We start from the raw sequence: 13,287 nt of genomic DNA on the forward strand, positions 1-13,287 counted from the left end.
CCTACTCAGCTCATGATGCTCACTGGGTGACCTTGGGCTAGTCACCCACTTTCAGCCTAACCAACCTCACAGGGTTGTCCTGAAAATAAATGGCAGCAATACCTTGAGCTCCCTGAAGCATAGGTGGGATATTAAACAAACCAGCAAACAAACAAACAAACAAACAAACAAACAAACGGTATGCATGTACCATGAGTGTCCATGGCTGGGTGTGGGTGTGGAACAAGTGTTCTGTTTCCCCATGAACCATAATCTCCAGATCCCCCGTTTTCTTTCTTTTCTTTTCAAGTGAGTTTCAAGCATTTGTAGAACCTGAGACAGGAGGCAAAATGTACAGGCACTTTTCTTCTCATTTTCTTTGTGTGTCTGCGCGCGCGTGTGTGTGTGTGAGAGAAAAAAACTACCGTACTGTATATTTCTTCCCATTTCAGTGTTTTATTCGCCCCCTTGCTGACTGCAGAGACCTTCCCCCCTTTCCTACAGAGATCAGGTTCACACGTGACGCGGAGAGATTCCTCACGATCGATCTCGCGGGCGTGGGTTCTGCGAAGTCGCTCTCCGCAGCATCCGTGGCCGTGGGTGGGTGGCGAGGAAGAGGGTAAATGGGTAATCAACTGCTGCATTTTCTGTTCCCAGAGAGAGACTCCCCAGCTGCTTTAACACTCATTGGAGTCCCTTTCTCCAAGTCACGCCTGGAAAACAGTTGAGAGGCAGACTGGTCGGGTGTGGGTGTGTTATTACTGCCCAGAAAACAGAGTCGACCTCGCAACGCAGTTGTTTTGGTCGATGCAAGCACGTGCATTTTCAAGAAGAATGAAATTTGGGAGGGGTAGTCTATCCTCGATCTGTCGGCGATTTCCAGGACTGTTAAATTATGCTAGCAACACCCGAAGGAGCACAAATCCCCCGCAAATACATACAGCACTCGTTACTTTCTGCCAGGACTGTGTTGAATTTCCAGCAGAAAGAAAAACCAGAACCTTATAAAACGCTCTTCAAGTTGCGCCAAGGGTAATAATAATATCATTTAAGTGGTCTCAAAAACCCCAAGAAGTAGCGCTGCATTGAAGGAAGGCGCGCTTTATAATATACTTCCCTTGACGACGCACTGGCCTCCTTTACTTATTTCGCAAGATTTATGTGCCACTTGATGGCAATAAAACTTCAACGCGGTTGACAAAAGCCTCGAGCGTTGGAACCTTAAAGTGGAAGTGTGCTTCTCATCTTTCTATCTCTGTGGCAACCTAGAAAGCAGCCCCGCCCCCCGTCTCTCTCTCTCTCTCTCTCTCTCTCTCTCTCTCTCTCTCTCTCTCTCTCTCTCTCTCTCTCTCTCTCTCTCTCTCTGTGTGTGTGTGTGTTCGGCCACATTCCCATTGTCCCCGCCCCCGCTTTGGAATGGGGGCGGGGCCTAGGCCACCTTCGGCTGCTGGGATGCTAACAGTGGACTAGAACGGAAAGGTCCGAATGTTCGATGACACCCCAGCTAACCTCCCACCTTTCGCGAAATTGCGGTGCGGTGCCCGCTCCCGTTTAGCTCCCTCCGTAGAAGGTGTTGGTCAGGAGAGTGTAAATAGGTCGATAGCGGGAAGAACAATCTGAGGAATCGAATGTGCAACCTGTGGCTTTCCAGACATTACTGGATTGCAGCCCGCACCAGCATGGCCAAATGGCCTGGGATGACTGGAGTTATAGTCCAGTAGTGTTAATTGGGAACAGTATGGTGAACATAAAGCCTTAACGTTCCTCATATTATTTAAACGTTCCTCATATTATTTAAACAGTTGAGGGATTTATTATTATTATTATTATTATTATTATTATTATGCTCATAAGAGGAAGGGGCAATGCAGAAATTAAACAGGAAATAATACTTATATGCTCAATTAAAAACCTCACCTCATTGTTTACCTTCCCACAACCCAAAAAGCCCCAGAGGTGGATTTTATCATGTTAAAAAACAGTGCATGCACCAAATTAAGTGGAAAGATGCATCTTGCAGCAAATTAGAAGTGTGTACTCAAAGATTCCCTTAATTTTCTGTATTTTTTTAAAAAAATCAACATGATCAACAGAGTTACTTGCTGGTTTTTATAAAATTAATAATCAGCGAATTCTTCTGTGGATTATAACCGGTTCAACTTCGTTTGCAGAGCAGGTCTTGGTGCACCAATAATGAGATTTTTAGATTATATAATCTATATATTAAGGACCCTTTCCATGTTTTGCAGGCTAACAGACATCCATTCCACCCCCCTCCCCATTACAGATCTCTGTTTTCCATCATGAGCATACTGCGGAGACTTCAGTCTATGGTACTGTTCGTTAGACATGGCTTGAGGCGACAGAGAACTCTGGCTGAGATCAATGCAGATGCTTCTTTTTTATACCCCCCTCCTGACGGGGGTTGGGGCTGGGTTGTGGTGTTGGCAGCAGCGACCCATTCTTTGTTTATCAGTGGCTTTCACAGTGCTTTTGGCGTTTATATGATGCCCCTTCTTACAACCTTCAAGGCAAGCAACTCACGGATAGGTAGGTCATCGTCACATGTTAATTACAGTTGGATTAAGTATGACTTTGATATAATGGATGGTGTTCAACTAAGTTTTACTCAGAGTAGACCCACTGAAATGAGCAAACATTAACTAAGCTAGGCCTGTGGATTTCAAAAGGTCTACTCTAGTGGGTGTGCGGGGGGAAGTGGGATGTTGCGTTGCGCAAGGATAAATCTTTGTGCTGACAGAACATTTACCTTAGCGCTACATTGACTACAACCTTAAGGGTTAATACAAAAAATAAAGAGGGAGTTAATATTTCCTGTTGCATCTTGTTGATGTGTTGAAATAACAAAACAATGTGGCTTGTATATGTTGCCGTATTTTCATAGACCTCAAGGGTTATAGTATTTCATACCTGTGAAGCATATGGCAATCACTTTTCCTATGTATATTGTACGTGGCATGTGTGCATTTTCCTTCATTTAATTACAGCTGTTTGTCTTTTTTTTAGCCTGGATCGGATCCATCAGCTATGCTTTCATTATGATATTTGGTCCTGTATCTGGAAAACTTCTGGTGAAATATGGAGCCATCAAAGTGGCAATAATTGGAGCAATGGTTGTCATGTTTGGTCTAACATGTTCATCTTATTCCTATGATTTGCGCTTACTATTTTTCACTCAAGGAATCATTGTTGGCGTAGGATCAAGCCTGGGCAGCACCCCAGGTAACACTTAAAAAAAAAAATCAGTCAAGCAACATGGATCACAATAAAATAGCCAGTTGCATTCGTTCTGTCTTCTGAAAAGTTTGCTACCATTTATTTATTTGAAGCATATATATCTGTTTAGGTGTGCAATCTCCTGTGTGTGGAAGGGGTGGTGTGTGCAGGGTGTGAGCTTCAGTGTCGGGCACTGTGATGTGGAGGTCACAGCAGGGTGGAGTGTTATGGGGTTGAGGTGTGAAGAGTGTGAGGGGTTTGCACTGCAGTGGGTGGGGGGTGTCCTCCATGACAGTTCTTCAGGTTTCTGAAGGTGCCCATAGACCCCAAATGCTTGTGGGTTGTGACCCTTCATCTACCCACTGCACCACACTGTCATATGGGGTGTAGGTGTTGCTGTCAGGGGTGCATGTGTGGATATGGGGAATGGCCTCCTATGGCATTTCCTCAAGTTTCTAAATATGCTCATGGGCTCCAGAGAGTTGATGGCCTCTTGTTTAACCACTGTTCCACACTGATATTTCTTAACTAAAAGAAAAGGCATGACACATCGCATCCACTAGGTGGCTCCCCCCTGCAGACATGGCGGTCCTGACAAAATTGTAGCTGCACTTTTACTTTCAGTCATGCAGGACACTCTCTTACCAAACCTTGTTTTGCATAGACTTTGATGGGGCAGGAAAACCTTAGTAACTTTTGCCATTTGTTTTTTTGTAGGCCTGATAATGGTCAGCCTTTACTTTACTAAAAGGCGCTCATTTGCAACTGGAATGGTGATGGCAGGAGGGTGCGCAGGAACTTTTGTGCAGAATAAACTTCACGAGTACTTAATTCAGAAACTTGGATGGAGACGTAGTCTACGTGTATACAGTGTAATTCTAACAATATGCATCATTGCGGGATTTGCATATAAACCCCTTCAAAAACGTATGTAATGTTTTGATCGTCTTAGTTAGTTTTTCTTCTTCTTGCCTTGTTATATTCCTGTTGCAGATATGTTTTCATTTGCAACAGGCCAACTAGATGTGTCAGGAAGACAGGAACAATGAGCCTATGGCCCTCCAGTTGTTGCTGGACTACAACTCCCATAGTCACTAACCATTAGCTGTGCTGGGTGGGGCTGATGGGAATCGGAGTCCAGCAACAGCTGGAGATCCAAAGGTTCCCCAGCCCTGCTTTGAAGGATGGCCATAGTTAAGAAAAGGTGGTCCTAAATAAATAGGTTTTGAAACCCTGCTTAAAAATTTGAAGTCAGGGTCATCCATACCTCTGTGAGGAGGGAGTTATAATCCGGCAGTCATCACAGAAAATATTTTGTCTCTTTTGCCCGGCAGCTGAATCAGTCTTACTGGTGGGCTTGCAAGCAAGGTCTTCCAAGGCAGATCTTAATGTCCAGACAGACTTGAAATGTTTAAAGCAGGTGTGGGGAAGCTTTGCCTCTCTAGATGTTTCTGGACTACGACTTCCAAGAGCCTCTGCAAACATGGCAACTGGTCAGGAGTGATGGGAGTTGTAGTTCAGCAACATCTGGAGGGCCAAAGGTTCCCCACAGAAGAAAATGAGATTTTGGAAAGTATAGTTTGCCACTCCTGAATGAAGAGTAAGGAAAGCTGCACATGCTGAAATTGCTTCTTGCATTTCACTGTTCAGTCTTGTATCTTACCTGATCACCCCACCTTGCAAACGACTTCCCATGGCTCCTTTCGTATTTTCATGTTAAGAATGCATAAGTTGCATTGGCTCAGAATCACCTGTAAGATGCAGAAGTAATTGCTGAGTTAGAACTAAAGTACAGGGCTGCAGCTGAAAAGGATGTGCACACGTTAAGTCCCTCTTCCCCCACCAACAATATCTGATTAGATATCTAACAAATTCTAATTTCTTCCACACCCTGATACCATTACAATGTGTGAAGTGTGCATGCACACGAAAGCTCATACCAAAATATAAACTTAGTTGGTCTTTAAGGTGCTACTGAAGGAATTTTTTTATTTTGCTTCGACTCAGACCAACACGGCTACCTACCTGTAACTAGATCCTTGCCAGCCATCAGTGATGTGAAATGGAGCAGGGAATGCCCATTATAATGGCATTAGGTCATGGAGTCAGTTGAACTAGTCTAGACATTACAGAGTGGGGAACAGGACCTTGAAATATACATGAGAAATTTGTCTTCGGTTAACTTCAAGGACAGGGCTATTATTCTAGAAAAAGAGGTGCCGGAACTCACCGTGAACACCTCCCTCATTCTCTTCGAATGACAATGGCACCCACCTGAGAGGTGTCAGAACTGAGTTCTGCCAAGTTCTGGCTGAAAAAAAAATTGTACTCAAGGGGCTGAGTAGAGTAGCCTGATCAGGACTCCCAGGTCATGCAGTGGCTGAAACTAGGCCAGTATCCCACAACTGACCCCCCCTCTTTCCCCAGGATTCAGTTGATAAAGGGTTTGGTGCCAATGGGGGGAAAGAGAAGATTTCCATCTTGTTTTGTGAAATTTTAGTGAGATATGAGCATTTTAATTCTAATGTAGCAAGCTTCCTAAATTTAAGGGCGAGGTCAGAGTACCACTTATGCAGACATAGCAGACAAGTTAGGAATCACTTTTACCTTTTGTTTTTTTAAGCAAAAGGCATTTTCCTATGTCTCTATGTACTTAAAGCAAAAATACAAATTAGATCTTTGTGCACTGGCTGTATGTGTTTGAAACCTCATATATGTGATCAGGGTTTAAAACGGGTCTTCTCATCTTTACTGCTTCTTGATGGTGGGCCCCCATCCTTATTAGCCATGGTATTTTGTAAATATTATTATGCAAATAATAGTTGGTTTCAATTGTATTTTTTTTTTTAAAGATAGAGCTCATCCAAGTGTAGTCGAAAAGTTTAAGACATCCCCACTAAGAGGTTTTATTGTTGATTTAAGTTTGTGGAAAGATCGTATCTTTGAGGTTTGGGTGTGTTCTCTTGGATTAGCCAAATTTGGATTCTTCATACCATTTGTGCATATGGTAAGAACTAGTTTGTACATTTGTTTCCATGCGAAATCCTCAGTATACTTCTTTTCTGCAGTATTTTATATGTAATTTTCTATATAATTACAATGCAACAACATTCAACATAGAATCAAATGTTTCATAATAAAATTCTTCTAAATAAGTATCTTCCTGGGGGGGGGGAAACCCAGTCAGTGTTTGGGCAATTTAAAAAGTGTTAGCAAGTACAGTCATACCTCGGTTCTCGAACGCCCCGGAACTCGTATGTTTCGGCTCCTGAACGATCAAAAACCGGAAGTGAATCTTCCCATTTTTGAACGTTCTTTGGGAAGCCGAACATCCAAAGGGGCTTCTATGGATTCTGCTTGCCTGCAGGAACTTCCTGCAGCCAATCAGAAGCTGCGCTTTGGAAGTCAAACAGACTTCTGGAACAGATTCCATTCGACTTCCAAGGTACAGCTGTATTGTGGTAATATGTAACCTATTTATATGCCAGATATGCAATTTATTGTCATTGTAGTTTGTGCTTTTACGACAACTGTGCTCTCCATCCACATTTTACAGATGGTCAGTGGTGGCTGAGAAAAAGTGACTTGCACAAAGCTGGTACAAAAAAGTGAAGTCCTTGGTTGTCTTCATTTTGAGAATAGGAGATATTTGTGATCTTATATCAGTGCACCAAAAAGGATAATATTTTATTGTTTTCATCTTAAATAACCCTGGGGAAGGCTGGCAAAGGTTGATCTGCTATAATTACCAAGGGACCGTATATATCTGATGACACTTTATAGGCACAGATTTTGTTGTTGCTTATTTTTACATTCAACTCCTTCTTTGGAGGTCTTTAAGCAGAGGAGTCTCCTTCTTTGGAGGTCTTTAAGCAGAGGCTTGACAGCCATCTGTCAGGAATGCTTTGATGGTGTTTCCTGCTTGGCAGGGGGTTGGACTGGATGGCCCTTGTGGTCTCTTCCAACTCTATGATTTTAACTTTTACGCTGGCCTGGGAATACTACAGTGCTGAAGGTGTAGGGTGTAAATAGACTTCAAATAAATCATTGGGGGGGGCAGGGCAGACTCACCTAACAAGAACAGGGTAGTGTAGCAATCGGGGTGTCAGACTAACAGCTAGAGACCAGGTGTTGTCCCAAGGGAATCTCCACACCCCCATCTCTCCTACTTCCTCATTCGTCATTCTCTTCTGTGGGTGCTGCTACATGTGCTCTGTCTTCAAGCTCTTTGCTCTCCTACTTTTAAGGCTCACTGGGTTCTGGGAGATGGAGGGTCTGGAATGCTTTCTAATGACAACATGTCAGCCAGGTGTTGCTCTGGCTCTCCCATGATTTCCCAGCTTTTCCCCTCATCTGCCTCTGAGCTGCCACCTCCCACAAACCCCTGTTGTAAATCTATACTGTCTTCCACTTCCTCCTCCTCCCTGGAAGGGTCAGGATGCGGAGGCGGTCTCCACCGTTCCTCCTCCTCGGCCCAGTCCCTTACACCAGGGTACAAATCCCCACCTGGCCAAGAAGCACGCTGGGTGACCTTGGGGCGGCAGTCACTGCCTCTCACCCTAACCTACCTCATAGGTAGGGGAATAAATGAGGAAGAGGAGTGCCATGTACTCCACCTTTGGTTCCTTGAGAAGAAGAGATATCAATGCAATAGATAAATAAGCATGAGAAAAGGGTATCTTAGCAGTTCCTTTTGAGACCATTTGCACCTTCCTTCGTTGTTTAATTACTCTGCAGAAAGGCTTAAAGATTATTTTATATGAAGAACCTGTCAGATGCAAATGATCACATCCCTTTATGATGACAAATCAATGATGTCATTGCAGCTGTTCATATACTCTACTGAAGAGGGAGAGCGCAAGGAGGAGAAGAAGAAGTAGGAGGTTTGATGCTTCCTGGCAGATTCTCAGTTAGTTGCATTAATGTATGTTTTGATGACTCCCAGCAGTGTGCGTTCAAACACTCTGACTTACACAAGGAACCACTGTAACACTTAATTACCTGGATTGCTCAGTTGTAATCAGCACTCAGTTGCCTAAATATACATTGTATTTTTGACAAATGCATACAGAGGTGAATATAAACTCATTGGCCTCATTTTGCAGATTAAACTTGCTGGTGACCTGGGCATTCCACTGGAGAAAGCATCCTACCTTATGGTAGCAATTGGAGTGAGCAGCATGGTTAGCTCTCTTATATTTGGAAAACTCTGTGATATTGAACGAATCGACCGGCTGTATCTTAACCAAGTGTCCATATTGTCCGTTGGTAAGTATTCTGCATAAGTATTTATTTGATTTTGTTTGAATAGTGCAAAGCTTTCAAGACAGTAGTCAATATTAGAAAAACTACTTCCATGGATATAGGTTGGTGAGCACAATTGCCGATTAAGACTGTGACTGAAATAAATGAAGTTCTACTACTTGATTCAGCCATGCATGTGTAATCAGAACTCTACCTGTGTCTCCACAGCTGGATGGCATGTTGCATATGTGTTTTCTCTCTCTGGTCAGGGTGTGCAAAGCCTTTTTGTAAAAAGTTGAAAATGCGACCCACTCCATTCTCTTTTCTCTGCCAAGTGTCTTATGGGGGGAGGAGGTCAGCTACTTAGGGGTGGGCTCAGTGGAATGGATATTCCATTTCTTCTTAATTATCGGCATGTAGATGGAAAAGTCATCCCAAACAACACACTAGGCTGATCATAAGAATTATAGGGCCTCTATATATCTAGGACAAGCATTAGACTGTTCATTTTTCATTGGATACTTGCCCTTTAATGGCTCAATAAATAAATAATTATCAGCAACAACTATCTAGTATTTGTTTTTAGGATTAATGCTGAAGTATACATACCTTGTGTATTCAAATGTAGTCTCCCCCCAACTTTTTAAGAACATTTGTGACCAGTTAAAAGAATCATATGGGTTCCACCACCATTTGAAATACGCCCATTAAGGGATCAACCAATGATATTGTTTATGTATCCTATCCAAAAAAAACATCGGCCCAGTAAACAGAGTAAAAAGCACTCAATAGGATTTATTTATTTTGGAAGTATTCTGAAAAAAAGCCTAGGAATAACAGTGCAGTTGTTGAGGTAATCTGATATTCAAATGTGTAGTTTAGAAAATGGCTAGTGTTAACCCAATAGACTTTTGATTCCCTGCCCATCTGCTTATGAAATTCTCCTGAGTTTAAGCAATCATAGAATCGTAGAGATTCTAGTCCAACCTCTTGCAATCCTGGAATCTCAACTAAAGCATCCATGACAGATGACCAGGGGCGGAGCTAGGGGGCGGGCCACCCTGGGTTCCACTATGGGGGGGGTTACAGTCGGCACCCCACCCAGCGACTCCCAAGGGGAGCCCCTCCAGTAGCACGCATGCGTCGTTACGTAGCGACGACGCCCCCCCCGGGTGCATGGGAATTTGCCGCCCTGGGTGTCGTGGCGGCTCGCTACGCCACTGCAGATGACCATCCAACCTCTGCTTAAAAACCTCCAGTGTCTCAGCACTGATTTACTCCATGGTACCTTCAGAGATGGGAAGCTGTTTAAGAAACAGAAATTTGTAGAGTAAGGCACACTGAGCTTTCGTAAGGGCTGGATAGTGGACTTTTAAGCCTGTAACGTTATTGTCATGTGTTTTAATGAATCGGTAAGCATGTTTGTCTGTAATAAAATATCCTACAATGTAGTTTTTTTTGTTTTGTTTTCCAGGTGTGGTATATTTTATCATTCCTCACTGTACAAACTTTCCCTCCCTAATAGCAGCTTGCTCTGTTTTGGGATTTGTTGATGCAGGAAACTATGTTCTCTTACCTGTCCTTACGTTTGATTTGATGGGGCCAGAGAAAATGCCAGTTGCGTGGGGATTTCTCATGGTTGTCAATGCAAGCAGTTGTTTTGGTGCACCCTTTGCAGGTAAATCAACCAATCCAAATCTGTTATTTTATTAGGCGGTTAGCTCCTAGCACCACCACCCCACCACCACCTTACAGTTATTTAGCAAAGTGAAATGAAGTTATTCTTTGAGAAATTAAGTTTGGAAAAGTAAGGTGCATATTTTTCATTGCAGGTGCAATGTATGACTTGCTCGGCAGCTACAACATTGGTTTTGTAGTAACTGGAATTTGCAATATTGCCGCAGCTAGCATCCTTGCTTTCATTCCATGGCTGCAAAGAGAAACAACACAGTCATCGAAAAACTATCTTAATGCTTCTGTATGTGTGATAACAAACACCATAGTTCCTTGGCAATCTCCCACTCCTTCGTTAGGGGTAAATACCATTATTCTACACTCTTTTCTATACAAGTAGAATCTGGCTTTGCCACAGAATTTTGTACTATCTGTACAGGGCAAAAGTGTGGGTGATCCTGGCTGTGCAGTTTAAAAGTGTTACAAAAATTAATATTATTCAACACCAACAAACAACACAAGCACGCAAAACACTGCATGACCCTCACTGTGGCCCAGATTACTGAGTAAAAAAAGCCAGATTTTGACTTGGCACTGAAATATAGTCATTGTCAGATGGGTGTCTGACAGGGAATTTCTGATCTCTTTCTCATTTCTCTTCTTTAGATTTGCTTGACATTTATTGTATCTTATGTTGAAAACTTTTAATAAAAATTGCTTATAGAAAAATAGAGAACCACTAGCCCAAAGTGACTCATTTTGTTGGGATTCAGTTTTGACCCAGAGAATATGCTCTTGAAATTGTTTTGGTTATCAATTTCTTGTGGGAAGAGCTTTGAGTCATCATTAAGATTCTGTGGATTGTGTTATTTAATAGGCAAACGTTTAGGTTTCAATATAATTTGATGTAGCTTTCTTAATTTCTAAGAACAGTGATGATCCTTGGGACAGGGTATATGAAGTCAGAGAAAATTCTTAAGATCATATATTGTTTGCATCAGATTCTTCATTCTATCAAGTCCCTATAATAATTTTTCTGTATTTCTTTTCTTTCAGAGTCTAACTTCCTCATACACAAAAACAATTTTTGATGCTGATGAGACTCAATCTTGTCATTCAAAAAGATTTAGTGTTAAATCATTCAGTGTGAAATCATTAAAAAGCATAATGAAGTCAGAAGCAACATCTTTTAAAAGTATGACAGGGACTTTGACAAAAGCAGAACCAAAATCTTCTGCTGTGACATTAGATATTGACTCACAAGAACGGGTTGAAAGAAAAACAGATTTGATGCCAATGCAAGAGCTAAACACACCAGAAACATCATTTAAAAGTGAAAGTGGATTGATAAAACATCCAGAATACATTTCCTACAAAAAAGAAGACATGTTGGATTTTCTAAACACATTTGAGGTTGATGAAGAAGAGAAATTTATAAGTGAAATTGATTTGAGGCCAAAAAAGGAACTAACCGTGTCAGATGCAGAAACTTTTGATTCTGCAAAACACTCAGAACGCATTCCCCATAAAAGAGAAGATGTAGTGGCTTTCCTCAACGAATATGATGGTGAAGAAGAAGAAGAAGAGAAACCTGATACCACAAAAGAGTTGAAGCCGATACTGGTGCTACCCATATCAGATGCAGAAATGTCAGGATCTATAACGCAAGGAGAGCGCAAAGTGGCTTTTGCCGATGACCATTATGATGGCGAACATGTGCACTTTGGTAGTGTAACTGACTTGAGGCCAGTGCAGGTGCTAACCATATCAGATGCAGAAACTCCAGAACCTACAAAACCAGCCGAGCGCAGAGTGGCTTTCGCAGATGACCAACCTGAAGATGAAGGAGAGCATCTTGAGGGCAGAGCGGATATGAGGCCAATGCAGGAGATACCAGTATCAGATGCAGAGACTTCGGGATCATTCAAACAAGCAGAGCGCAGAGTGGTTTTTGCAGATGAATATTATGATGCTGAAGGTGTACATACTGGGAGCTTAACTGACTTGAGGCCAAGGCGAGTGCTATCCATATCGGATGCAGAAACTTTGGAATCTTCCAGACAAACAGAGCGCAGAGTGTCTTTTGCAGATGACCAACCTGAGGATAAAGGAGAGCATCCTGAGAGCAGAGCTGATTGGAGGCCAGTGCAGCTGCTGAACCATGTCAAGAGTTCAGGATCTCTAAATCTGACAGAACACCCTTCCCTCACAAGACAAATGGCTTTCCTAGATAGCGAGGATGGTGATGAAGAAGAAGAAGCACCACAACAACAGAAATGATCAGAGTGCAGCAGCAATATTAATGATACTGGATCAGTTACAAATCTATCTGTCTGGCCCGTCAAGGGTACATTACATAGCAGCCTTGCTTGATGGCTGAGTAGTATTCACAAAACATTATTTACTAAAAAGCACTTCTCTTAGCTGTATATTACTTTTGTAACTTAGATGTACAAACAATTTGTTATTGACTGGATTTCTAGTGGTGGCTGAAAAGTTTTTGACAATTGCTTTTTAAAAATAAAATAATGCTCCCCAATTCTTTTTCTTTAGCTGGTTTGGTTTAATACTATGTTTTTATTTCTGCATACAGTATATACAACCTGAGCATAACCTTGCAGCATGAATACCCCAAACATCCAAAGTTGGAGCTATGGCTCAAGCAGAGAGCAATCATGTCTCTGTGTCTCTTGCTTCCAGCTTCCTCACACATAGCAGTAATTCTTCTGGCTACTGTTCTCATAATTAGTAGCTAGGTGAGTGGGTCTGGAGGAAAAGCCCACCCATTAGCCTGGAGGGCACCACTACTTACTTGTAGATCCTGCAACCTAGCTCATTGTTTTGGGATGCTTTGGCTTAGTGGCCAAAGAAACATGGCTGACCAGCCCAGGAACCTCCTTTACTAGATTTTAACCCTCACTGGAATCAGGGCCCCAGGAATGGGAAGGGACTCGGGGCATTATCCAGACTGACACCCCCCCCCAAAAAAACCTCCAGCATGAAAAGATTTTTGTGTTGCAGATTCAATTATTTTCCTAAGATGGCATAGTGTTTCACTAGTTTTATTACCAATACAGAGCAGCATGAAGATGAGTCTGACTGAGGAATCCAAACACTGGCCAGGTGGAGGCAGCAGAGTCACATGACACAGAC

General features: G+C 42.4%; 1 protein-coding gene across 1 annotated transcript; it reads left to right on the plus strand.

Annotated features, from left to right (window-relative positions):
- The first annotated feature begins 874 nt into the window (after positions 1–874).
- On the plus strand, positions 875–12,414 carry LOC118082734 (uncharacterized). Its single transcript, XM_035110564.1, has 9 exons — positions 875–1,011; positions 2,267–2,529; positions 3,007–3,222; positions 3,934–4,143; positions 6,069–6,223; positions 8,322–8,484; positions 9,935–10,138; positions 10,293–10,495; positions 11,191–12,414. Exons 1-9 carry the CDS (start codon positions 875–877, stop codon positions 12,412–12,414), a joined length of 2,775 nt encoding a protein of 924 aa, XP_034966455.1.
- The last annotated feature ends 873 nt before the right edge of the window (positions 12,415–13,287 follow it).

This window comes from Zootoca vivipara, chromosome 3 (assembly GCF_963506605.1).
Source record: "Zootoca vivipara chromosome 3, rZooViv1.1, whole genome shotgun sequence".
Lineage (NCBI taxonomy): Eukaryota > Metazoa > Chordata > Lepidosauria > Squamata > Lacertidae > Zootoca > Zootoca vivipara.

Coding starts and splice junctions, on each gene's coding strand:
- LOC118082734 (XM_035110564.1), top strand. CDS start 875: ATGCTAGCAACACCCGAAGGAGCACAAATCCCCCGCAAATACATACAG. Junction 1,012..2,266: donor CTCTTCAAGTTGCGCCAAGG/GTAATAATAATA, acceptor TCCCCATTACAG/ATCTCTGTTTTCCATCATGA. Junction 4,144..6,068: donor ATATAAACCCCTTCAAAAAC/GTATGTAATGTT, acceptor TTTTTTTTAAAG/ATAGAGCTCATCCAAGTGTA.